This window comes from Blennius ocellaris, assembly GCF_963422515.1.
Source record: "Blennius ocellaris genome assembly, chromosome: 22".
Lineage (NCBI taxonomy): Eukaryota > Metazoa > Chordata > Actinopteri > Blenniiformes > Blenniidae > Blennius > Blennius ocellaris.
Window position 1 is genome coordinate 11,908,977 of NC_137671.1, and position 25,671 is coordinate 11,934,647.

At 40.6% G+C, this 25,671-nt stretch overlaps 1 protein-coding gene across 2 annotated transcripts in view; it reads right to left on the bottom strand.

The window, feature by feature from the left end:
• The window catches only part of chchd3a (coiled-coil-helix-coiled-coil-helix domain containing 3a), a 73,074-nt gene extending 55,673 nt beyond the window's left edge, over positions 1 to 17,401 (bottom strand). The window contains exons 1-4 of one of the 2 annotated variants that reach the window (XM_080518048.1): positions 17,180 to 17,401; positions 15,403 to 15,651; positions 14,790 to 14,883; positions 5,194 to 5,287 (exon numbers count right to left, since the gene is read on the bottom strand). In XM_080518048.1, coding sequence (XP_080374174.1) covers positions 5,194 to 5,287; positions 14,790 to 14,883; positions 15,403 to 15,651; positions 17,180 to 17,260 — 518 coding nt within the window. In that variant the 5' untranslated portion in view covers positions 17,261 to 17,401. Of the gene's footprint in view, positions 1 to 5,193; positions 5,288 to 14,789; positions 14,884 to 15,402; positions 15,652 to 17,058 lie in introns of both variants that reach the window. The other variant, XM_080518049.1, reaches the window with a different exon arrangement.
• Positions 17,402 to 25,671: the final 8,270 nt, after the last annotated feature.

Genomic DNA, 25,671 nt, shown 5'->3' on the forward strand with positions numbered 1-25,671 from the left:
ACTCAGTTTACAAGAGGCAAGAGCCATCGGATGGAAGATGTTCGTGGAACATTACATTTATTCTCGCCGGCGGTGAAAAACTAAACTTACAACATCACATGTCGGAAAGAGAACCAAGACACAATAATGTAAAGAACGGGAGGTAAAATGTTATTGCTGCTGAAACCCGGAGGTTTGCTGACTGCACATATACAGACGTTTGTTCATGAATACAAATGTTCATGTAACAGTGATGAGAAGCTTTTCTGGGTTATTGGACTAAAGAGGCCAGGCAGAATACACCCAACAACCCACTTTGTTTCCAGTTCCAGTTACTGGCCTTAAGACTTGCCTTTATTATCCTTCAAGATCATAACAACCAATGTTACCCTGCACATCGACCGCCAGCTGAATCTGTGGACTCTGTTTTTTAATGTTGTAAATTACATTACTGTATACATTATTATATCTTTGAGTCCTGATATTTACTTAATTCCTTTGTTATATCGTCATATGGATGCTGTGTGAAGCATTTTTGCGACACAAGTTATGTGAAATGTCTTAATAAATACATTTTCTTTTTCTTCCGTGAATTAATTCTGGTGTAAATATTTACAATTGTGAACGTCACAACAACTTCAACGTCGTGGGTTGATTCATTTGTCATCGTCAAGTGTCGAGTTTGGTGTCAGCAAGAGGTTGGTAAGACTGAACTTAAGATTTGATCACAATATTATGGTTTTTTTTTTCCATATTTCCTGGATTCACTCAGGGATTTAACATGCTAGCTGCTTTTGTGGTACAATTGCACGGGGAGTACAACATGTGGAGTAGGTGGCTGCCACACATGCCTGGTAGATATTATTTCATCTTAAAAAAAAGGGACGTTCCTGGTCACAGGTTTCACTGTTGACGAAGGCCCAGTGTACACAACTACACTTTCGAGTGAAAACACAAAACTTTCATTGTGTTTGAGGGTCTGCTTGTTGAGTCGGTCAGAAACAACAATGGCTGACTCCATAGTATTATGTCTAATACCTATGTCTGGCACCTTGTATTGAAGCTCAATGGATTCTCCAACTTCCTGAAGCTTTTAAGTTCAGAGTTCAGTGGAAGGACATTTTTTTTTGTGACCATTTTCTCAGAGTAGTTGGAATCACAGCGTCTCCAGGTAAACCATTTTAAATGGTCTCGAATGTGGCCGTTATCACTGTTAAAGGCCGGGTTGCAGTTTCAACATCGCCTCCAGCAGAGTGGTTATCAAAGACTTATTTATTTTAATTTTCTGGATGAAGGTCCTGTTAAACAGAGTCTCTCGGTTCTGTAGCCCCAACTAGTGTCGTGCAGCTTCATGACAGTTTAGTAGAACTGTACGCTAATTAAAAAAAACTGAAAACTAATTGGTTTAATCTCATATTTCTTTGTGTTAAATCACTCAGCAGACTAATCTTGCTCATTCCTCGTCTTGAAGATTTCACAGTCGCTGCTATATTGCTCAATGTTTTGTGGCTCCATTAACTTGTTGCGATTCTTTAACGGTTCCGTATTTTAATTGAGTATTTTTCATCGGCACCCTAAACTCATCTTCAAAGTACAAATGTTATGATTATTATAATGATTTCAGCTAATGTCATATTCATTGTTGCAATTAGTGCTGCCATTATGACGCTTATAACAACAACAGTATTATTACCATCATTATTATTATTATTACTGGCGCTCAAGTGGCAAGGGAGTGGTTTGCTTTCACAGTAGTCAGAGTTAAAATATCATAAACATGAATCAGCAAAGTCCAGCAGAGAGAAAATCTGATCAGAGATACCCAATGTTGCTGAATCGGATACAGTTTCTTTTTTTTTTACAAGAAAATCACAACTCTGCAAACGCAGCTCTGGTTAAATTGAGTTACATCCCGGAACTTTACTTTTCTTTCGTTTCCCTGTTCTTCTCTTCTTCTGTGTGTGTAGTTAAGAGCACGTACTACTTTGACGTGAAATGAACAGATAAAAATAAACAAAGCGTTTAAAAAATAAATAAATAAATAAATAAATCTCAAAGCTGGACTGTGTGCATGTGATCTGGGAGCAATAAAGAATTGAACAGGAGGGCTGGTCAACAGGGAGGGAAAGCAGGGGCTTCGAGAGAAGGTCAGTGTTCTCACTCAAAAGACTGACATGCAATTATATTGCACAAACCAACACAGACTGGCTCAGTACGTGTTGGAAGAAGAATAGAGAAAAAAAAAAAAAAACAGGCAAAAGTTTCCCGAAAGCTAACCTTTGAGCGTTACCCGCTGGCCTTTCAAACACTTGCATGAGAAGGGAGAGTGGACGGAGATGAGGGGAACGGGGCATGACCAAGGTGGAAGATAACAACGCAAGTGCGAGATTGGAAAGGAAGCTAAAAAGGTTGCGGAAGTACATGCGATATGGGGAAAAACAGACACGGGATGGGGAACGCGGGGTGAAGGAAAGGCTAAGAAAATATCACAAAGTGAAAAACTGGATCAAACAGCGCTGCGGTACGAGTTGCGTCGACCAGGGAGAGACAGTTTGATGTCGAAGTTCTCTCACCCTCATCACTCATCTTTTCTTTCTTTTTTTTTGTGGTGTCGATCTGCTCTGATGCCTCACCGAGAAGCGGCAGAGGCAAAGCCGCTGCCTCCGCTTCCACGCTGCTACAAATTAGTTTAGGCTGCAGCCAAATGAAGTGAGAACTCAGAACCTTTCCCTTCACTGCTACCAGAGCAAAAACATGCAAATCTCTCAAGGTGAGAAGAGATACGGCGTAAAGCCTACAATATGTAAACTCCCCCAGTTTATTACAACGAGGGATCCTACAGGTTCAAACGTTATTCGACGTTTCTACAGCAATAACAAATGCAATCTAAATCTATAAGTGTGCTTGAAGCTACAATATAAAATGTGATTGTTGAAGGCAAACTTGAGATTTTGGCCTCTGCTGTTTTGTTTGTATTTTGCCTTTTCTCTCAGGTGTTAGCACATTCTTTCATTTCCCTGCATTCACGCTGTGCAGCAGTTTTTCCTGCAGGATGCCATAACAACTGCAGAGGCTTATAAGCTCTGTTTTGATACACTCTTACGTACAAAAAAAACTATTTCGTGTGCCCACATTTGCTGGGAAATCGACGTGGTCAATTTGTTGAGCCTTCCAACTCAGCCAAGGCTCATCATTCTAAACTGCAAGGTACTTTGGAAAAATGTCGGAAAGCGTTCAAACACATACACGGTTCATAAAAGAACATTACATGTGTAATATATAGTATATAAAAATATAAAGGGAACCTTTTCGACATGTAAAATCAAACTTGAAGTGTCTTGCCAATCTTTAAGAGAATCCATTTGGACATTTTACAAATTGAGGGACCGTCAAATACAGAATTGGCTATTTTTGATCAGTGGAATTCTATGAGGATCTTTGTGATCAAAACAAGTAATGCTGCAAATTAGGATAAGATAATAGCATACTGAAGCCTTTATCTCCAACTGGGGGGTGCATTGGTTTCATACTGTAGTCCTGAGCACCAGGTAAGTTAAACATAGATTATTGGACACAGATAACTGCCACACAGAGACCAAATGACGAGTATTGGTAGATACAAAGACGACAAAGTAGCGCTTGTGGCGTACATGTGCACGCGTCTCTTCCATACTAAAAAGTGGAGTGACTTGTCGCTTAAAGCAGATATGCTTGCCCTTTCAGCACTGATTTATAGCCTGGTTACATCAGGAAGCATTAACTGCTTCCTGACAGGTGTGATGAGTTACGTCAGACTGCTTAAATGCTACACAGTCTGTTCATGTGAGTTTTTACTGCTACAAAATGGTTTCTTGGGTTACGTAGGCAACGTTTTGAAAGCTTTTTTGATTCTAGCATGTTGACAGAATTTCCACCCACTATTGACGGACACCTTTTAGGTCCAATTACACAATGGAAGCCCTTTCCGTACATATCACTACCAACCAAAATGCCCATCATACCGCCATTATCAGCACACATGCATGACAAGTAAATAAGGAGAAAAAAAAAAATACACAACAAACAAACAACCACATGAATAGAAACCGATATTAATCTGCGTTGACGCTCAAAAACACAAACAAGTGCTGGTTAACTGATGATTGCTTATTTAACATTTCATGTTCTGTTAAGTCTTTTTAAGTGAAAACACAACCCATGCCAAACACAAACAAAATACCCCGGGCTTGAAAGCCGCCGTGATTTCAGTTAATTGCAAGGAGGGTGCAATTTTGAAGCACTTACTTTTGTGAACAGACATCAATAAGTAAGCTGCAGGAAGCAGTTGCATTAAAAAAAAAAAAAGCAAGAAAACAAAATCAATAGACAAACGATTTCTCAAACCCACTTCTTAATTTCTCATCTTGGGAGGAAAAAAAAAAAGGCCTTAAAACGGGCTAATAGCTAGGCTAACACCACCTCCTCCTGGACTGAGGAACGTTGTGCTTCTCTTTCCACACAGTGCAAGCGCTAATCAAAGCTGTTCATTCAGCAGGGACTGCTGGAGATCACGCAGGCCTATTAAGGCGAGGGAGCAACACCATTATCTGGCATTATGGCATGTACACCTGCTACTTTGGGACAAAGAAGACGGGAGGAGGACGGGAGAGACGAGGAGCAAGAATGGAATAAAGCCCTCCTTCACATGAAGAGCGCGTTTCTTCATCAGGCGGGGCTAATGGATCACCCCTCTCAACACCCAGGAAATTATCTCAGCGTAGCGTCCTTCCTTCTCAGACATGATTAATTGATCTGAGGAGAGCAGGTGAAGAGGAGGAGACGCCGAAAGAGGAGGAGGAGGAGGGAGAAAGTGCTGATGTACTTCGGAAGGGAGGTAAATTGGAAACAGTGGGGATCGGAAAGACCGGTGCTGACCTTTTTGACTATTAATGAAAGTGTGAATCGGTCACATCTGAAAATGTCTTCGGCTTCATATAAAAATCCGTAACCGGAATTGACACTCGTGTCGCCCCTCCGCTGAACCTGCCGGGATCAGAAACGAGGGAAGGCAAAGGGGAGAGGACACGCTATGCAGGCGGAAACAGAAACTTTTAGCGGAGCCGTTCACCTCGACAAGAAAAAGGTCCTTCGCGTCACCAAGGCTACCAGCATTTAAACAAAAGCCATTTTTCTCCTTTCGGGTTCGGCCTCCCACTGTGCGCACTTGCATCTTACCAGGCTTGCAGGTCCTGCTCTGCTTTGGCCCTCTCTTGCTCCAAGTCTTTATGCAGCTCGTCGGTGATCTTCTTCCTCAGGGCGTCTTCATCGACTGGGGACCAAAAGAAATAGAACAAAGTTTGAGAAAATAAAATATTTCAGACAAACAGCTCGTGTCTTTATATGCTTTTTTTTTTTTTTTTTAAGTAAAAATCAACATAAGTGACAAAGATGGATTTTTTTCCACCAATTAAAAAAAAATTTTAATATTCAGAATCAACACCACTGTTTCAAGTGAAAACACATCAATAGCAAAGTTTTGGGGGAAAAAAAGTCTGTTCACATGACAACGGCAGAAATCCTGTGAAAAGCATGTCGTGATCATGCTGGGCCACTAGCGGGTGTTGCTAGCTGATTTTGTAAAGAAACCACATACATATGCACAGATAACAACATGCTATATACAGCACGTGTTTCAGAAAAGTTGCGTTTTCCTCGCTTACACAACTTCAGTTATGACAGTTGGGCTGCACATCTTTTCGAAGTTGGCATGTTCTCCATTTGTATACACGTTTCTTCCGAGTTGTTGGAACAAAAAAAACCCAAAAAACAGACATTTAAGGCTAATTGGTGTCTTCAAACCATCTATAAATGTGGATGTATGTGTGCAATTGTCTGCCTCCGTTTGCCCTGTGATGGAGATCAGCTCCGGCACCTCACAACTGTGAAATATATAAAGGCAATACAGGTGATGGATGGATGCATGAACAGATGATATCACTTCCCAGCCACAATGAAGGCATCTCCCGAGAGAAGATCATGCTCTCTGGAATCACGAGTGAATAAACGTACGTGTGGGTGTCAAAAACAATCAGGACTGACTAGTACACACATCCTCTAACCTGAAACCCGCAGCACACCAGCACCTCTGTCCACGTGTATTCACGTCAGGGACGTCATACGTGTACGACTCCCGTGTCTTTGCCGCTTTATCATGGCGGGTAATTAAGCATGAAAGTAAAGATGCCAGCCGGCGACCGGGGCCGGAACGTGCTCTGAACACAGAAGTGCCATGCGGTGTGCTGCGACACTGCGGTGATGGGAGGGAAGCGTCTGACTCTGTCAAGATTACACTCCCACTGCATTAGTTAGGTGGGATAATCCCCTTTGTCAGCGTCTTTCATTACCTGGTAACATGTGGTAACAGCAGGCCACGGAAACCTAATTCCAGATAAATCAGATTAACGCCAAAAGAAAAGAGAAAGGACACATAATATGCAAAACCATTCTTTACAGGACAAATACAAACACTGGGAACAGTTCTTAAGTTAAACTGTATTGTGCTGTAATGCCTTTTGTTTTTGTTTTTTTCCAACTCCTTTGCTTTAAGAGGCCGTGGCGCTTAGGGATTACTACAACACCATTTCACATCTGTCCCTCCTTAACTCCAAAATGTGGTGCCAGCCATGGCTAGACTCCTTAATGCCGCCCTTTCAATATCTGCAATAACTGCAAGCATTTACATACAATCACTTCTTCAACTTGCTGCATTCACTTCAATATGAATAAAAAAAAAAAAATGTTTTAATGGCATCCCCTTAGGATTCAACTGCGCTCTATCTGCATGAGCTTCATTGTTCTGAGTAAAGAAAAGCCAACTGTCTAAAAGCAGAAACCCCCAATTTAAGATTAAAATGCAACAGTCTAATTAATGTTTTGACTGTCATTTGGCCCAAAACCTCTGCGCCAGTTAAAGCTTGTATGTGAAACAAATCCTTAATTACCGAAACTTGTGGCAACATTTCAGTTGAATGGATTTCCTTAAGCAGTGCTCGGGTTGGCCATAGTGCTTTCTTTTTCCACAGGAATAAATATATACTCATTTCACTAATTCAATTCATACCGATTTATCAAATGACACGGTGACAGAAGAGACTAATTGTTGAAGTGAAGAACTTATTAATGTTAGTGATGTTTAGTTTAATTATCAGATAATCTCGCAAGTTTATCCTCAAAACTTCAGCGAAGTAATCTGTTTTAACTAATCCCCCTGCCCCCTCCCCCCAATCACATAGATATTACCATAATTGATGCAAGTGGTGTGATGGATTCATAAATCTCTATTACGTATTCTTCCTTTTACTAATAATGACAATTTACTCTTGAGATATTTACACTTAAATCCACCTACACACAGTCACAAAAAAAAAATCCACTAACCTGGCGACAAGTTTATGAGAAAAACAAATCAGAGAAAGTATAAAGTTTTCTCTCCTGCAGCAAATGACACATAACAGCCCACGGTATGACTGTTTGGTGGAGTAAAGAGAATGAATAAGCGTCGGGTGGTGGGAGGTTCGGTGTGACGGGGGCTGAAACGGAGAGAGGCGGTGATTGACAGTTGACAAGTTTCGTTGCTGCACAGTGCATCCTCAAAGACAGAGACATCTGTCACACACTGTCCAGGGCGTGAGAAAAATAATATCCATCACGTCTGATTGCACTTTTGGAGCGCCACTGATCTCGCGGGAGGAGAGAGTCTAATTACAAGTCCGTTGAGCCCGGCCAGGAGGAAAGACAACCCGTGGGTCCGAAATGAGAGCAACAAGTAATGATGCCGCTTCACATCCGGTAAATGAGAAGGCATTAGGGGACGCTGGGGACGAAAGGAACGCCGAGACATTGAGGCAGATGAAAAACTTCCAAGTGGGATTGGGCGGCCTTTCTGTGCTGCATGTTACTCCTGAGCGCTCGTGGGTTTTTGGTCTTCGTTCCCGGGTTAACTCGGCGGGAAGAACATGGAATCCACTCCCGCACCCCACAGCATCAATCAATATCATATTTACTCGAGTTCAGACACACTGTGTAGTCATATTGTCAGAATATGATGAGTACATCTCTTTTATCTATCTACACTGTGTTTATATCAATCCTGGCAATTTACTCTTTTTTTTTTAAAGAGTATTTTTCTTTTTTACTGGATTGTTTTCTTTTTACATATTCTATTTTTTGCGCTCTTGTTTAGATTTTTACACATGTTTACATATTTAAATTCCTTAACTTTATAAGTTCTGCACCTTTTTACCTTGAGCTGTTGTAAGTTTGTGTTTCCCCCTGGGGAGGAATAAAGCTCTCTACTACTAATACTGTAACAACGACAACAACAACAAAAGCAGCCACATATATATATGATAAATATATATATTTGGAGAGGTCGACGTGGCTCTAAATTGAAATTAAAATGAAACAATTAAAAAATTACTGTAAAGTATTGGTTATACTCTACTAATTGCTTTATTTTAGATTTCATTGTGCTTTTTATCTTAACTTCCATGAACCTTTTTCTTTTCCGCCTGTACTTGTTTGTCAATGTGAAGAAGTTATGGTAATGAAAACACACAAATGACCAATGACGTATTGACGATATTGCTGGTTAGCGTTTACACCTGTAGAACAGCCCACTGGTTCAGCACATGTACAATTGTATTTCAGAAAATGAAACACTAAACAAAAACTGTCCAAAGCATTACGCAACAGCCATTTCGCCTGATTTAAATAATAATTCTTGAGCCGTCCAACAGAGTGCTATGAAAAGTAATAAAGGAAAAAAAAATTATTTTAAGTCCTCCAAGTATAGACAAGCTTTAACAACTCATCATTTATCACACATCCTCTCGAGCCCTGCAGAGAGAGGCTTCAGATTGCTGGCGGGCCTGCGGGGTCAGCCGGAGAACAGGTTCTGATATGATAAACACTGTCTGGGGTCCTTGAGGGAGGCGGGGGAGGGTCAGAGACAATTCCCGATCGACAGAGCTCGTGTCAATCCTGAGTAGGACATGTAAATGTTAAAAAGATTAAAAACTCATCATCTTTTTAGACGTGTCCCTCTCCTTTTCCTTCCTCCACCAATCGCTAAACCCTGTGGAAAAAAAAAAAAAAACCACGGAGAGGCGGGCGGCGGCGAGGCAGTGGAGATAATAGACGAAGGCAAATTGCGTTTCTCATCAGAAGTTTCATTAACCCCGGGACCCGCGTGGAGGGCATAATCTGTAACATTACTACTTCCTCACGTTTCCAACTCGCGCTCAGCCAAGACGCCACACACACCTTTCACTATGTACAAATACCAAGAAATGGAGCGCGAGCTTCCCCGCCCTGCCAGGCAGGCAGGTGCCATCCCCATGAGCCGATTTTCTCCTCTATTCACACTCGTCCCCGTTAACGCAATGTCGCATTATGGAATCATACCCGTTTACACAAAACGGTAGGTAAAGTTTCAAAAAAAAAAAAGGGAGAGAAATATATTCCAACTGTTCACGCGCATAAATGATCACCCACGAGGACTACCGTCGAGTTCCTTTGTCTCCCGATTCCCTACTCTCCCGCTCCGTGGCACCTGGGAGACATCTTTAAGCAGGCTATTAGTCCAGAGCAGTGTGTGGGCTCCGACATATGAATATTTATAGCACATTGGAGAAGGTGTAGGAGGTTCAACCTTGACTATGGCGTAATCAGCACACATACCGACTCGGGCCGTGATTTAGAGACAGCCGACCTGCTGAGAGAGAGAGAGAGAGAGCGAGAGGGAGGGAGAGAGAGAGAGCGAGAGCCTCACTCGATACCCCGACTCTCGTGGACACACATAATCAATGTCCGCCTCATTAAGGTCGCACCCTTCGAGAATTGGGCTGAACTTTGCAACTTTTTTTTTTTTTAATGAGATTCCCCATCCACCATACCGTTTTCTTTTTTTTTTTTCCCTTTTTGAATTCCTTAAAAAAGGAGCGTGCTTGATCAATCTTCCGAGTTGAATTTGGTTCTTTTTTTCTTTTATGATACCTGGTGAGTTTGGTGCCCATTAAGCAGTTGGGCGACCTTGCAAGGAGGAGCTATTCAAAACGCCTCACTAAAAGTCAAAACGTTATGGTTTTTCTTGCTAAATTAAAAGGTCCGACCCCTGGCAGGAGTCCATCGCATAACTGCAACGTAATGCAAGCTGTCATGATTAAGCAAAAAAAGTGTGAAGCTACTATACAAATGTAGCCAAGTCACACACACACTCATAGTGAAGGGAGAAAAAAAATTGATTTTAATTGGTCCCAAAAGACCTTTTCCTCTCCTAAAAATGTTGTATTAGTGTTCCCCAGCTCAAAGAACAAAGATGGAAAGAACTTGCAGAAATAACAAATTGCTGGGCCCCATTCCCAGAGAGTTTAGGTCTTGCATACATAGCTAACCACTTAAAGATGAGACGCATCAGTGAAACTGTAATCTTTCATGCACATTGTGTTTGGCTGCGAAAGGCAGCAGGCCGATTCTCATCGGAGCGGCGCTAAATAAACTCCACACCCGTTACAAAATTAAGCGAAAGATATTGTTATATTTGTCTTTTTCATCTGAAAACTAATCAGCACAAACAATGAGGCAGTAACTTAATTCAACATGGAGATGAATTAAACTCCACGCGGTGGCCTCGCGGTAATACTCACTGTATGAGTGTTTTTGTAGAGCATATCTGAAGATGCTTCATTGAAAAGTCTCCAAGTGCTTCACCAGCTTGGTAGCCATCGTCGTCTTTATCGGGGCTGCTCCTCATAAGAAATTTAAAAAACAAAAAAAACCAATTTGCTCAAAAAACTGTTGCAATGTATTACATGATCTTAGTGAAGCGAACCAAGTTAAATGGAAACACAACAGTGTTTTCTTCTGTCGAAACAAAGCTCGCATCTTTCAGAGAGCGAAGCAACAAATATACTAAACCGGTGCCGACTCAGCGTCTCCCTTTTTATGTAAACAGGCACACTTTCATCACTGTGTGGTCCAAGTTGTAAGACAACTGGAGGTGTGCTGTGTTGTAATAATTGCGCTATGACATAACAATGCCGTACGTGCAACGGCGGTGCATGAACATTTGCAGGTCTGTGAGCAGAACCACAGCATATTACTTATGAAAATTGGGGATTTCTCTTCAGAAATAAGTTTCTCATCGTTTTACTGACTCAGCAGTGTTTTTTTTTTCCCATATTAAAGTTGATATCTTTGCTTACCCATGTCACACAGAGCCAAATTCAAGTTTCCATACTAAAAGGGAGAAATTTCCCTACAACCTTGACATTTCTTTTACACTGAAGGTTAATTCATCTTTAAAAAAAAAAAAAAAGGGGGGGGGGGGTGGTGCACTTAATGCTACATTTGGAGCAGACCAATCTGCATAAATCATTTTGTTCCAGGAGAACATTTTTTTTTTTGCCATTTCATCAATCTTTCAAAAATCTTCATCAATCCACCTCCTGTGCAGTTACTTCCAGCTTGGACTCACGGGGAGCTGGAGCCAATCGCAGCTGATTCGCCAGTCCATCACAGGGCAAACAGAGAGAGCGTCTCTCACACACACACACACACACACACACATGTTCACACTCGCACCAAGAGATGAATCCCGATTCAACATTTTACAAACATGTTTCTGAACTGCAGCAGGAAAGAGGAGTACCAAGAGAAAACACATACACACAGCTTCAAACTGTGAGGCACGTACTAACCTCCATACTTGATTTCTTTTTTTTGCATAAAATTGTATTTATCCGACATAATCTGATAGCCAAACTTGCAAAGAATTGAATTTGAAAGAATAACTAATCCGTACGACACTGAAATTTAAATGTTAAAGTTTGACTTCATAGTGTATACATGATGGAAACTTTGATATCCTCAAAATATCTAATAACCACTGTGAAAAAACGACTCCGCTCTCAACGTAAAGATGACTTGAATGACAAATTCTGGTGCAAATTATAGTGAAATGTAAAAAAAAAAAAAGTTCTATACCTGTTACAATATGTATGTTTTTGCAAACACACTGTTGTATGGCTTTGAGCAACAAGGTAGCTGGGAAGTTTTTAAAATCTCCTTGGTGGTGTTGTGGGCCGGATTAGAGCCTCTTATAAAACAATTTTGGCCCACAGGCCTTATGTTTAACACCACAGTTTCATCGACAAAGACAAGAATTCAATGAACACCCAAAAGATGAGGATGTTATAACCACTGGATAACTTTGCAGACATCTTGTGCTGCTCTTTCCCAATTCATCCTGGAGAAGTAATACTGCACAGTCACACTTGTGTCCTCAAACGGAAAAAGGTAAATGGCATGCATAAAAAGTCGAGTTGCATCGAGGGAGCCCTGTGGAAAAAATAAAATGTGACACGCATACACCACCCCCCCTGTGTTAATGAGTCCTGGAGGTTTGTTGTGTGTAACTGCGGAGGTGTCGTTTTAATCACTAGAGTCAGCGTGGCGTGGCATAAGTTGGCCTATTTTAATTACCCTGCTGATTGAGCACAGTCAAGGATGGGGACGGCTGCCCACACCCTGGATACCGCCTTATGAGGAACCTGCGCCCACGGTCCACTCTGGACTGTTTAATGAAGGGTTCACATTCAGATGTCCTCTGCCGAATAGTCCGCGAGATGCAGACATGCACCCACGCCAACAAGACAATGGGTGTCTAACTTTACTTGGGAAAAGAGAGACGGTGCACATTTGGTACAGTGGAAGGTTGAAAATGGGATGAAAAATGGACTTACTGAAGATAATAACTACATAAATGTTGACATTTGACAGCAATTGTTAACCTCATCATACATCAAATGACATTGGTTCGCCTGGAATTGGTTACTTTTGAGATCGGTGGCTCATCTCATTACTCCCAAGGGGAAAATTGAACAGTTAGAATGCCAAGCATTCACCAAAGTGTCGCCATGATGGTGCCAATGAATATAATACCACAGCAATGTTTGTCCAACAAATACCAAAACTCGCGATATACCTGCGAGAGTCGGCGAAGACCATAAAGACTGATGACTGATGGAGGTGATCCAAGGTGATGTGAACCTCCGACAATGGGTAACGCCACGTAAAAGCAGTGCAGACCACAAGACCTGTGACTGGTCTCCTCTACGACAGCATTTCCAGGACTGCGATTTTCTGATTTCCTCCATTTACACACATACAAAAAATTGGTTTGTTTGGAGACAATTTGATGCCTATTTATGACTAATTACATGTAAATCAGCATTTTTCTACAGATCCTTCAGAAACCTGACACTTCCGAGCTTTACTTCATGGCACATGCAACTTAGATGCAAACCTTTTGAAAAGTAAATGACGGCGTCAAGGCAATGGACTGCCCTTTGCATCACATCGACGAAGAAGCATAACTCAGCCTTAATGGCAAAGAGGTGGAGCAGAAAGCTCCTGAATGAAAAGTTGGTTTTGACGCCCATTAATCGTTGTGTCACGAGCAAAACTTGTCCAACATTCAGATCATGAACATTCATGCCAACAAAATGTGCCAAATCTTAAAGACTCATTCATGCAAAGCGTTTCTCAACTATGTTGATAAAAAGAACGAACGAATGAAAAGACACACGTGCGGGCGGATAATCCCTGGTCCTGGAGAGCCGCAGCCCTGCATGTTTTAGACGTTTCCCTACTCAAACGCACCCGAGTTCTCATGAGGCTCTGCAGAAAGCTTGAGACGAACCGCCGTCGGCTGTGTTGCTGTGAGGACACATTGAAAACGTGCAGGACTACGGCTCGGGAGGACCACGGTTCCCCAAGGCTTTTCAATACGTAGAAAAATTACAAGTTATAAAACAGGAAAAAGGGTTCTGACAGCTTGAGCTGAACAATGACAAGGCAGAATTTAGGACCACTAATTAAAGCATGAATGTATTAATAAGACAACAGGAAAGAATTTATCATTTCATTAACAGTTTCAAGATGCCACTGAATCATAATATGACCGTGGCTACTGTGCGGCCCTTTTTTTTTTTTTTTTTTTAAATGAAGACTAATTACAATCTGCATGAAGAGTAGGGAGACTAAAGGCTTAAGGTGTCTTATAGTAAACACCCCACAGTAAACATAATTAAAATTCAATGTAGCTGAACTTAAAATAAATCCTTGCACAGTTTCGTAACATTTGCCTTGTAATTAACCACGATACTGAGGAAGTGCCCCGCGCATTTTAGGATAAATGAGCCATTACAAAGAACAATTCTTTTCTTTGCTCCTCATAAATAAGCCCTCGGTCTCGTCGGTGGTGAGACTGAAAAAAGACAAGTTGATCCACAAGTTTCTAAGGTCAAAAGCCTCACCTTAACAAATCTGCCTTAAAAGTAAGTGGAAGTTCTGAGAATGAGAATGTGGCCGGTCTCTCAGGTCGTGGGACGTGGGAAGATTTATAAGAACAAAGCAAAGACTGAATTTTAACACCTGAAGTGGAATTTACTCCGTTTTATAACTTAACTTGAACACACTTGACAACCACAATAGAATTGACCATACAAAGTCCCCACACTCTTATTGGGTTGATTGGCTGTGGGGGAAAAACACAGCAATAAATCTTCTACCATTAGAAATAGTTGGGAATTGTGCCAGATTTGTAAGGAACATGAGCAAAAGCAGCAGCAAGTTGGATTAATGATCCAAAATCTCCAGTGCCAAACTGCCAAACAACTTATTCCGATGTTAACTATTGAATTGAACACTGGTCAAGCAGAAAAAGCCATTTCTCAACAACTTCGATCGACGCGAAAATGTAAACATACCCGCAGGAGCAGCAACAGGTGGCGCGACTGGACTGGACTCAGGAACCGGCACTGGCTCGGGGACAGGGTCAGGTGACACTGGGTCGACTGTAGACTGAGGAGGAGGTGCAACTGGTTCAGAAGGAGCAGTAAACTCAGGCAGGGGAGGTGCGGCAAATAGCTCGGTTTGGGATGGCAAGGGTGTGACGGGCTCATGAGCAGGAGGGGAGGACAGTGGTTCTGATTCGGGAAGCAGATGAGAGATGATCGGTTCGCTCTGGACGGGATCGGGAGGAGGCAGCATGGGTTCAGCCACAGCTGAAGAAGCAACAGGTTCAATCGCATGAGGAGGAGCAATGGGTTCAATTATCGGAGGAGGAGGAGGAGAAGCAATGGACTGATTTATGGGAGGAGGTGAAGGTTCGATTACAAGGGGAGCAGGTGGAGTGATCACTTCAACCACAGGTGGAGCAGAGGGAGCAGGAGCAGGGGGAGAAGCTGGCAAAGGTACAATCTCAGCAGCAGCAGGAGGAGCAAAAGGCGCTGCTACAGGCTCAAAAGCAGGAGCAGCGTCAGCGGTAGGTGGTGGTGCTGAAGCTGGAAGCACCATCTCAATGAGGATGGGTGCTGCTACCTGTTCTGCGGGAGGTTGAGGAGGAGATGGTGGAGGAGGAGGTGGTGGTGGTGCAACAGGTTCTACAAGAGGAGGAGGGAGAGGAGGCATGGAGGTAATCGGGTCAAAGAGTGGAGGCACTGGTCGCAGGAGGGAAGGAGGGATGGTCGGTGGTGGAGGAGGAGGAGGAGGTGGTGGTGAAGCGGGAGCAGGCTTTTGTTTTAGAGGAGCATCAGGTTCCCTCATGCGCTTGATGACATTTTCAGAAAGCTGCAGGAGAGAAGACCAGAAAAGATTTCACAGATTAGTGCATCAGGTGGTTGAGAGTAGTGACAGTAGCTTTACATCAAGCCACAATTTGCTTTTATATTCCTCTTTGTGGACTAACGAAGAAATAGACTGAATCATTACAGACCTTTCCTCTATTTTTATTATTATCTATTAATATTATTCCAAGTTGTTTTAACTTGAAGCAGCAACAAGAAGCCTCCGCTAAATGCATGACAGTCCTTGCTAAGGGCTTAAAACACACATTACCAATCACACTGTAGTTTTCAAGGTCACTTTATAGCTTTAAAGATCTTTACTAAAACAACATAATTTTCTCATCAACAGCAAAAAAAAACAAAGATTTCTTTAACTTCAGAGGATCCATCAATTCCGATTCAAATCTTTTCATTAGCAGTTTGGGCTGTGATGCTATCTAAACAGTATAGTAGATCAGATAATATACAACTATAATACTACAACTGCAACCAGACATACTTTACTCAAAAGGTTAACTCAGCTCCTTTATAGATTATAATGCAAAGGCTGCTTTTTGAAGATCTAATTTAAAGCTCTCCGCAGGTTTCCAAAACTTTAAATTACTTTGCTCCCTCGCCAATCTCAGATCTATGGTCAAATACGACGTGTCATTTATTTTATTCGAAAACCAATTCATTCATATTGCCGACAGTGCTTCTTTTGAAGGATCTTAAACTTAATGTTATTATACACTGCTGGATATCATAAAAGCAAAGTGCACAAATGCTTCTGTCTTTGAAAAGAGTTGCCTCGTGGTCATTCACTTACCAAACTAATGTTCAGTCATTCTACAGAGGTTGCCTTCTGTTCAATATTTGTGCCAGACACTTTTACATGCATTCCTGCATAGCAACGCTTGAGGAGTCTAAGGAACCTTGGCTTCAAACTTGATCTGCAGCTGCTTTAAAATATCATCAAAGAAAGCATTTCTTGTTTTAAACTCATGGCAAGCAAAAAGTAAGAGGTGATTTTCTTAAAGTAGACCTTTCTATTCCAGAAGTAACCAAACAGTGGAAGCACGTTGAAAGACAACATTGCACGAAACGTGCTTCCTTACCAGCTGAATAATAATAGACAAAGCCGTGACAAAGTCTCTTATCTGATCAGCCTGTAGATCTATATTTATCATGAACTGGCTGTTACATGGCGTCAACTTGACCGCTACAATATTATAGGTGGCCGTCCGAGGGATTCATGCATGAAGCACTCCACAAAAAGACTCAAAAAAGTTCACTGTTGCCAAACTGTTTTGCAGGAGATCAACTTTATTTTTACAGTAAACCTTACCTTGGCTTTGCTGCATCCACCTAGTAATGAATGAAAGTTTCAGGCTGCCAAGAATCTATGTGCAAAGCAGCAGAAAAACCTTACCGTGTCGCTCCGTGGTGAACATTGACCTGCATTTACAGATTAATCCTCTGTGTGTCACCTGGAATCGGATTAAATTAACTATGTAGAGCATGTTTAGGTAAGTTTGCATCATGCCTCTTACCCGTATGCCCTTCACCACTGAGATATTCTCGTTCTCGTCTGACTCAAATGACACACGGCGGGTACTGTTGTTGGCTCCCATTGTCAGACCGCAGGCTGTGTAACTTATCTCGGTTTCATGTAAGGTGGAAGATAAACGTCCACTTTTTGGTTTTGGACGGTTTACTCAGACCCAAATGTTCCCAGCCGGGGCCCACACTCGGTGCTCTGCTTCGGAACAGCCACACTTCCTTAGCATGACGTATTTGAAGAACGCGCGAACTGATTGGACTTGAGAATCCCTACGTCAGCGCGTTCCACGTTTTCATTGGTTGACGTCAAAAGGTGGGCGTGGACATTTAACACACGCAGTCTGACATTCACTGACAGAACTGCAGTGACGTTGCGACGTACGTCAACGTCGCTGCCATATTGAACCGGGCAATCCGCCGGTGTTTAGTATGGAAACCAAACAAATTACTTTCTAGAAATGTATGTATTGACAGTGTAAAACTAAGTTTAAGTGATTGTTAGCATTAGTATTAGATACTACTACTAATACAAATTCAGTATCAGTATCAGTATCAGTGTTTGGAGGTTTTTTGGGGGATTGTGTTCAGAATGATTGAATGAATGAATCAATGAATGAATCAATGAATGAATGAATCAATGAATGAATGAATTAGCTGTATTTAAAGTTTACAAATAAAATGTATAATAATAAGTTGAGCAAGAAGTTCCTCATAGCATAGGTCGTAGGTTCAAATACCAGCTGGACCTTTCTGTGCAGAGTTTGCGTGTGTTTCCATTGTGTGTGTGTGTATCTCCAGGTACTCTGGTTTCCTCCTCCCACAGTCCAAAACATGCATGTGAAGTTAATTGGTGAGCTTAAATAGGTGTAAATGTGAGTGTGAGTGGTTTTCTGTCTCTGTGTGTTTGTCCTGTGATGGAGAGGCAACCTTTCGGGATTGACTCCAGCACCCAGGTCACGGCCCTGCACAGAATAAAGCTGTATAGAATATGGATGGAAAAAGTTGAAAATTGTGAAATGAAATTGAATATTTTTTTCCCCACAACAGCATTAAAAAACAATACCACTTATTATAATTGGTACATGATAAAACGGGAAGAAATAACTGGCAAAACCTTAAAATGAAATAGAAATCACACAGAGAAGGTAATACAGTTCCATACTCATGTTTGCCATTATAAATGAGCAATAACTACATTTACTGCACACAATAAAAGCTTTTTTTTAATGCAGTCCACAGTGTCACATGAGAAGTGTAATCACCAGTTAATATATGTTGTAAAATGTATTATGTGATGAACAGCCCCCACCCCTTTATTAAAAGAATAAAATAAACAATTGTTCTGTGCGTTGTTTAGTAATCAGTGATAAGACATGTAATTTCATGCATAAATGAAATTGTTATAAGATAAATAGATAATCATTTTAAATAGGTTTTGCACCTCACCAATGGGAGAAAAACAAAGTACACTGTCACTGATGGGAATCCTATTTGAAAATGTCGTATCTTCACATGCTGAGCAGGCAATTTGGTACGAACTCTGAGCACTTAAAGTCAGTTGCATTGACCCCGACAAAATATGACAAAAAAGGGGAATCTCTCAGTGTAATCTGTCTTGTCAATATATCATCATATATTATGTCACAGCATAACAGTCAATTAGTCTATTTGTCACCACAACAGACACAAAGATGTGTCAGCTGAAAACAAAACAACAAAAATGTTTAATGCATTTTATGGATGAAGTAACCACAAACTCTGAGTTGTGTTTAGTCACATCCAGAATTCACACAAACAAGAAAGAGTGTAAAACTAAGTTCAAATCACAAGCAAAGAAAGGGTGAAGGAAGGGGAAAAAATGATATATGGCCCAACTGAAGAGATGTCAGACTTAAGAAATAGAAAAAATTGAGACATCAGGGCAGCATGACAGTTTGTAAAATGAAAACTGAGTAGAGAGCTGTGAAGAAAAAAAACAAGATGCAATAAAGATGGATGGATTAAGAAAGGCCCAACGTCTGGACAAAGTTAGGGATGATTAACACTTAAAAAAAAGAAATTGGGACCAGATTTGATCCATTTAATGTCAGGTTTTAAGATGTGTAATAAGCTGGAATTGTATACATCTGTTTGCTAAATCATTATTCTCTATTCATTTATTCAGCTGCATTGCATCACTGGTAAGTCAATTAATTCCTCCATCCATCCATCCGTCCTTAAAAATTAGTATTCCATTCTTCAAAATAACTGTGATCTGCTTTCATCTGCAATTTCTATATCCGTCTATCTTTCTCTACAATCAACTGCCTTTGCTGAGCTCTCGCTAATATTCTCCATTCATCATCAATCATTTCTGAAAAGGGTTTTCTCAGCGCATCATTTTATCGCACTTTGGTTTTCATATTTCATGATCGCAGATTATTGTTGATTTCAATTTTCTACTTTATAATATTGTCATTTGTTTTCTCGGTTTCGTGATGGGGATGACGCGGACATGACTACAGACTCATGAGGCACGAGTCGCCTCACAAAAGTAGGCTTTAGGCAGGCTTGTACTCTCTTACAGGGGACGCACAGAGACGACAAACCTGAAATAAAATAACACTGTTCACCTGTTCACTTTCCTCACCGGTCTTTTTGAATGTAAGGTATATGCCAGGATCTCTGACAAAAACCGTTTCAAACAACAACAAACAAGTACATTAACATTCGATACAAATTCTAAATATTATCAAAATATTTGCCTTTCATTTATATTATATGATTAAATCAACAATGTGGTTAAAGCATTTCATAAATAAGATTAATATTAAGATTGACCAGTCTCTGGAAAATTGTTTTGGGAAAATGTTTCATAAACTCAACCAGTCTTGCATGATTAAAAACCTGCTGGGAACTTCATATGCCATGAGGACATATTATTAGAAATGACATTTCATAAGATACATCCTGTAAATGTGACATATTATAGACAATATATAGTTCATCTGAAGCATTTTTCTGCCGATTTTGTGCCTTTCTGTAATAAATATGTTTCAGAGAAACGTTACATGAATCAATAAAAACCTTTTTAAGAATCCATTGTGGTTGTGTGTACTGTGATAATATAAAGACATTTCACATGAGCAATAGAGGTAACTCATTCCAATTCTTAACCGAGATCAATAACATGCCTTTTGTAATAAAAAAAACCTGCTGGATGTGCACAACACAACAAATGCATTTCATGTATGATCATAATGTGGAGAAGAGATCCAGAAAGAAAGAAGAAAAATGAATTACAGCAGAGGATATCAATCGCGTGATGTGATGAGGTTTGTCTTGGAGAATGGTGGTGGAGCAGGAGCACACAGCGGATGACATGAAGTGGTTATTTTGGCGGAGAACAAAGGGCTTTAACAACGTGATGACAATAACACCTTCATGATCATGTCGCCGTGAGCCTCTCAGTTTGAAGTCAATATAATCAGTGGATGCTGGCTGTCTTTTTCTCACACAGAATACTTTATTATGTTCTCATTTTGAAGGCGTTTCTACTGCAATTGCTCGTATTTACATACCGCTGCAACAAGTGTTCAGCAGGCTTTAAGGTAAAGAATTAAATTGTGCAGTAATGCCCTCAGGGCAAACACACCGAAGCCTTGGGCGGTACCGAAAAGAGCGCTTATAGAACTGAGAGTGAAGCCTTCCTGCCAATGCAGCATTATTATAGCAAGGGCAGCCTCCTTTGGTATTGAGCAATCCTGTTAATCTGGTGAGTTTATTGATGATGAACCAGCTTCCCTGCATGTTAGATGCCATTTCTTATTCTCACTTCTCTTATCTCCAAACATTGTATTGACTCACTTGTGATGAATGAGTCAGTTAACATTTGCTGCTTTCGACTTTGTTGTGGGTTTGAGTGGAAATAGCTTCAGAAGAGCAGCTTGCTCAAACATCCAATCTTTCCAGGTAGTCTAAACACGACACCAGTGAGTTCAACAAAGTTGAGAGTTGGATATATTACTTTTTCATTCCCTGCTATTCTTACTTTCCCCCCCCCCCCCTTCTCCCCTCAGTGTTTGTACTTTTCACAATCTTGCTTTTATCTGGTGATGTTTGAGTTGATTCCACACTGAGCATCCATAAATCTTTATCTAATTATATTTCTCACCGTGTTATTTCTCCAGCGGGGTGTAGGGACTCTGCTCCACAAACTGTGTCAAACTGATGTTTTGGGGTTTTTTTTATTCATACATCTATGAAAGATCCAGAAAGCTTTGGCAGTTTCCCACACAATTGCTTGAAAATGAGCCAAGAAATATATATTCTTTTTATTTTTTCAGTCACAAAATTTCACAGTTGTGTCACTGAAACGTGTTGTTTCAGGAACCTTGTATAGCCTGGGATTTGACTCATTGATAAAGACCATACATTTAAAGAATGGCCACCTGATTAAATGTGCAAATATACATGAAAACAAATTCCCAACAAACCGGCAAGTAACACGTATTTTCACTCTGTTATTGTACTTAAGAATTGTTTCTCGTCTTTTCCCCTTTACAGAGAACGCTTTATATGATGACGGTGCAGAAGTTATAGGAGCGATAAAGTTACACCAATGATTCCCAAACTGCCCTGTTTTAATATAAAACAATTTCTGGGGCAAGAAAAATCATGACGTAGGACCCAGATTTGCACAGATAGTTCAGTTAGTTGGAAAAAGTTAAAGGAGGTCAGTCCAGTTATGGCACTGTAGTCCGGTATATTGCAAATCCTGTACTGATATTTCTTTACTTTTACTAATGTAATGAAGTTGAATCAGTATTTTTACTTTTGGCAACTTTTATCAAGTAATGTACTTCCCATCCAAATGTATCCTTCTGTATTTATATAAAACAGCAAGTAAAAGTCAAAGCAGATTTATGGTTTTAATTATCATTTAAGTAACGACTTCAAAGAAAGCGTTTTGAAGTCCCACATTGGTCTTTCAGTCAAGGTTTAGTGACGTTGGAAGGAAATGACCTTGAATCTGCAGTATTGGAGAAACGAAGGCCACTAGATTACTGGAACAGATGGGCCATGGTTTTGAGGCAAAGGCGATAAGAACTTCAAATTTTAACTTGGACCTGGGAAACTTGGCACCTTCAGAGGGAAAAACAATGAGCCCCACATGACATGGCAATTGCTTTTTACACAGAGGAACAGACAGAAAGCTCAACCACAATGTTATCTCCTTCGTCCACCAGCGCATCAATCAGGGCCCAGGCTGCTGGGGATCGACCTCCTCTGCTCCGGAATCAATGCCCTCTCCCATTCTCATTGGTACAGCAAAGATTGTCAGAGATACAGGGCAGGAGAGCCCCACACAACCCAACACTATATGTTCTAAATGGGGTTGGCTATTAACTCACTGACACCCACTGTCTCTGGCCTTTCTTCTTCCTTCGCCCCCCCTCCGTGTTATCAGTCAGTCACAAAAAGGCTGAATAAAAATCCTGCAATGAATGTACTCGTCACCTCAAAGAAAGTACCTGAAGTATCATGATTGAATTGAGATATAATCTAGTCCTTATCAGTTGCTTACTGCACAACTAAAAATATTGATCTCATCTGTAACGTTTTGCACACACTGGTAATTCTTAACTTTTCAAATAAAAAGCAATTTGTGCTCAGCTTGATGGGAATTCTGGTTTGGAGGAATCTATAGTTGAGAACAAAACTCAGTCGAAAAATCACAATTTGAATTGTTTTTTGTTGTTGTTTGTCTTTCAAGCAATTGATATCCAGAATTATTCTTGACCCGGAGATGCAGGTGCACTTCTATGCATATTTTCGATCTCGTCAGCGATAACCTGTTGTCGGAAAAAAAGCTTTCATTTTCATCATACATTGTGACATTGTTTGCTTTCCTTACAAGGCAATTTAAAATGATTTATATCAACAAACATGCACACAACAAAAACAACAACCTAGAAATGACACTAAACCAGTATAAGATCCAAACAGAAAATCATTATTAAAAATGGAAGCATAACATGAATAAAACTAATTAGTTAAATAGTACAGAAGCATACAGAGATGGAAGAGGCAAACATTCATATCTTGTAATTAAATAAAATCTGAGTTTCTCATCTTCTCAGAGCCTTCATACAAGATGCTTTAAATATAAAGTAGCTTCTGCATGTTTGGTTTTGATCAGAAGCTGAAAGCAAGTGTTAGACACATAATCTTAGTGGCCTGGATGGTTCAAATCATAGTAAAAGGTCGGAAAGTTCTCTTGGCATGTGACATTTCACACATTTCATCTTTCATTTCATCAGATCGGTAAAATACCGCCATAATTACCATTGAATTTAAACTTTCAAGTTTTGTTGTTGTTGGAGAGCAGAGTACACGTTATGCAAATGACTACATTTGTGCAAAAAATAATTTTTTACTGCAATTTCAAAATAAAGCCAATTTTAATGCTACAGAAGATGCATACATAGATGAAGTAAATGAGCAACAGCAAAACATCTAGTTCTGCTGCCAAAATCTAAAATGCGGTTAAAAGTATAAGAAATATTGTAGATGCAGTTCCTATTTAGTGAGCGATGCGGCTCCTCGTTTGTAAACTTCATCTCCCAGAATTCCTTCGGTAACCTCGCGCCTTGCGCTTCCTGTTTGAGTGCTGCAGCTGGAAAAAAAAAATGGCAGCTGTATACAGGCAGATACAGAAGTGCCGTTAGCAAAAACAAAGATCCCTCCGGTCTCCTCATCTCTGTCATCAGGGTACGTGGCGTTACACAGTTTATCTGAGCTTTACGGTAATGTTTAAGGCCCAGCTGGTGCTGAGATGTGCTTGGAGTTGCGGTCGGAGACGGACTGACAGCTAGCTTCTATGCTAAAGCTACAATGCAGCCACATCCTTCCTGTGTTATTGTGTTAGAAATAAACTCACAAGCTCTGGATTTATCGATTATATTTAAGCATCAGGTGTATTTTAATGTATTCCTGTGGTGGAGGAAAATGTAATCTGTGGTATTGTAAATTGATTTACAGAAGTTCTTTAGATCTTTGTTTCCCATTAACAAATAATGAAGTAACTGTCATGCACCATAATAAATAAGGTTTGTAAAAGAAAAAGGTTTGTTCCTAAATATTGCTGGATTGCTATGCCAGTGTACATCCCATCATCCTACTTTTATGAAAATGTCTGAAATCCACACACTGCATACTTTAACTGTATCAATATACTAATTTCAATCAATATTTAAAGTTTGATGCTCATTTGTGCGGCATATATGGATATTCTGTTATATTATATATGGATGGAATTACTGCTGCTCCCTTTATGCACCGATATAAGTAAAGCTGACAAATTGTGCACATAATATACATATAATGTGTGAAAATGTAGACAGTTAAAACACACAAGACAGGTATGAACAGGATTGCGCTGATGGAGATTAGAACACTGATGTCCAGGTCAGCAGTTATTTCATGATCTGATTGCTCAAGGATAAAAACTGTTTAATAATCTGGATGTGCATTGACCTTTCATGCTTGCTGCCAGAAGGGCATCAGTTCAAACAGGTGATGAGCTGGGTGGGAGGGGCCTTTGAGAATGCCAATGATCCTTCTTAGGCATCTGGAGTTGGCAATCTCCTCCAGGGAGGGCAGAGGCCAGTGTTCATGATCCTCTTTAGGGCCTTACAGTCTGCACCATAAAACCTCCAAAATGTGTACCCTTGTTGTCGTCTGAGCTGCCTTGTGATGAACACACTAAAAATGAATTTCCCCTTTTCTTGATGATTTGCTCGTTCCAACTTGATTCAGACAGACAATGGACAGTTGTGTATTGAACTTGCTGGTAGTTACCTTGCTGTCTCTCTCTGTTCCAATGTAGGACTTTGTCCAGCAGTGATGATGTGCAGGACAGGGAGACCGGAGAAGGGCCGTCTGGAGGAGGCCTTCGAAACGTGCGACAGGGATTTAGATCAGCTGATTGTTCAGCATTATGCTGAACTTACCACCGCCATCAGGACCTACCAGAGCATCACAGAGCGCATTACCAGCTCCCGCAACAAGATTAAACAGGTAGATTTACATGAATGGAGACATGAAGGATGTAAAAACTCTTCGTTGATTAATTTGTCCAACTATTTGTCAGCAACAGTGTCATTTTATTCAGGTTCTTCTGTTTTTGTTTTGTTTTTAGATAATCTCAGTTCTCCTATATTTTTTATGTCTCAAGGACTGACTTAATTTATGAAAGTATTGCTCATTGAATAAATGAGTGTCCACAGCACTGTTTAAGTATATTCAAGATCACTTATTAATTTCACTCTTTCATTTCACCTGCTTTTTTTAATCTGTATGAAAACATAACCAAAATATCTGTGGTAGCAGACACGGCCACTCACGTCAACCTTGACCCGCAGGTAAAGGAGAACCTGCTGTCGTGCAAGATGCTGCTCCACTGGTAAACGGGACGAGTTGAGGAAGCTGTGGATCGAAG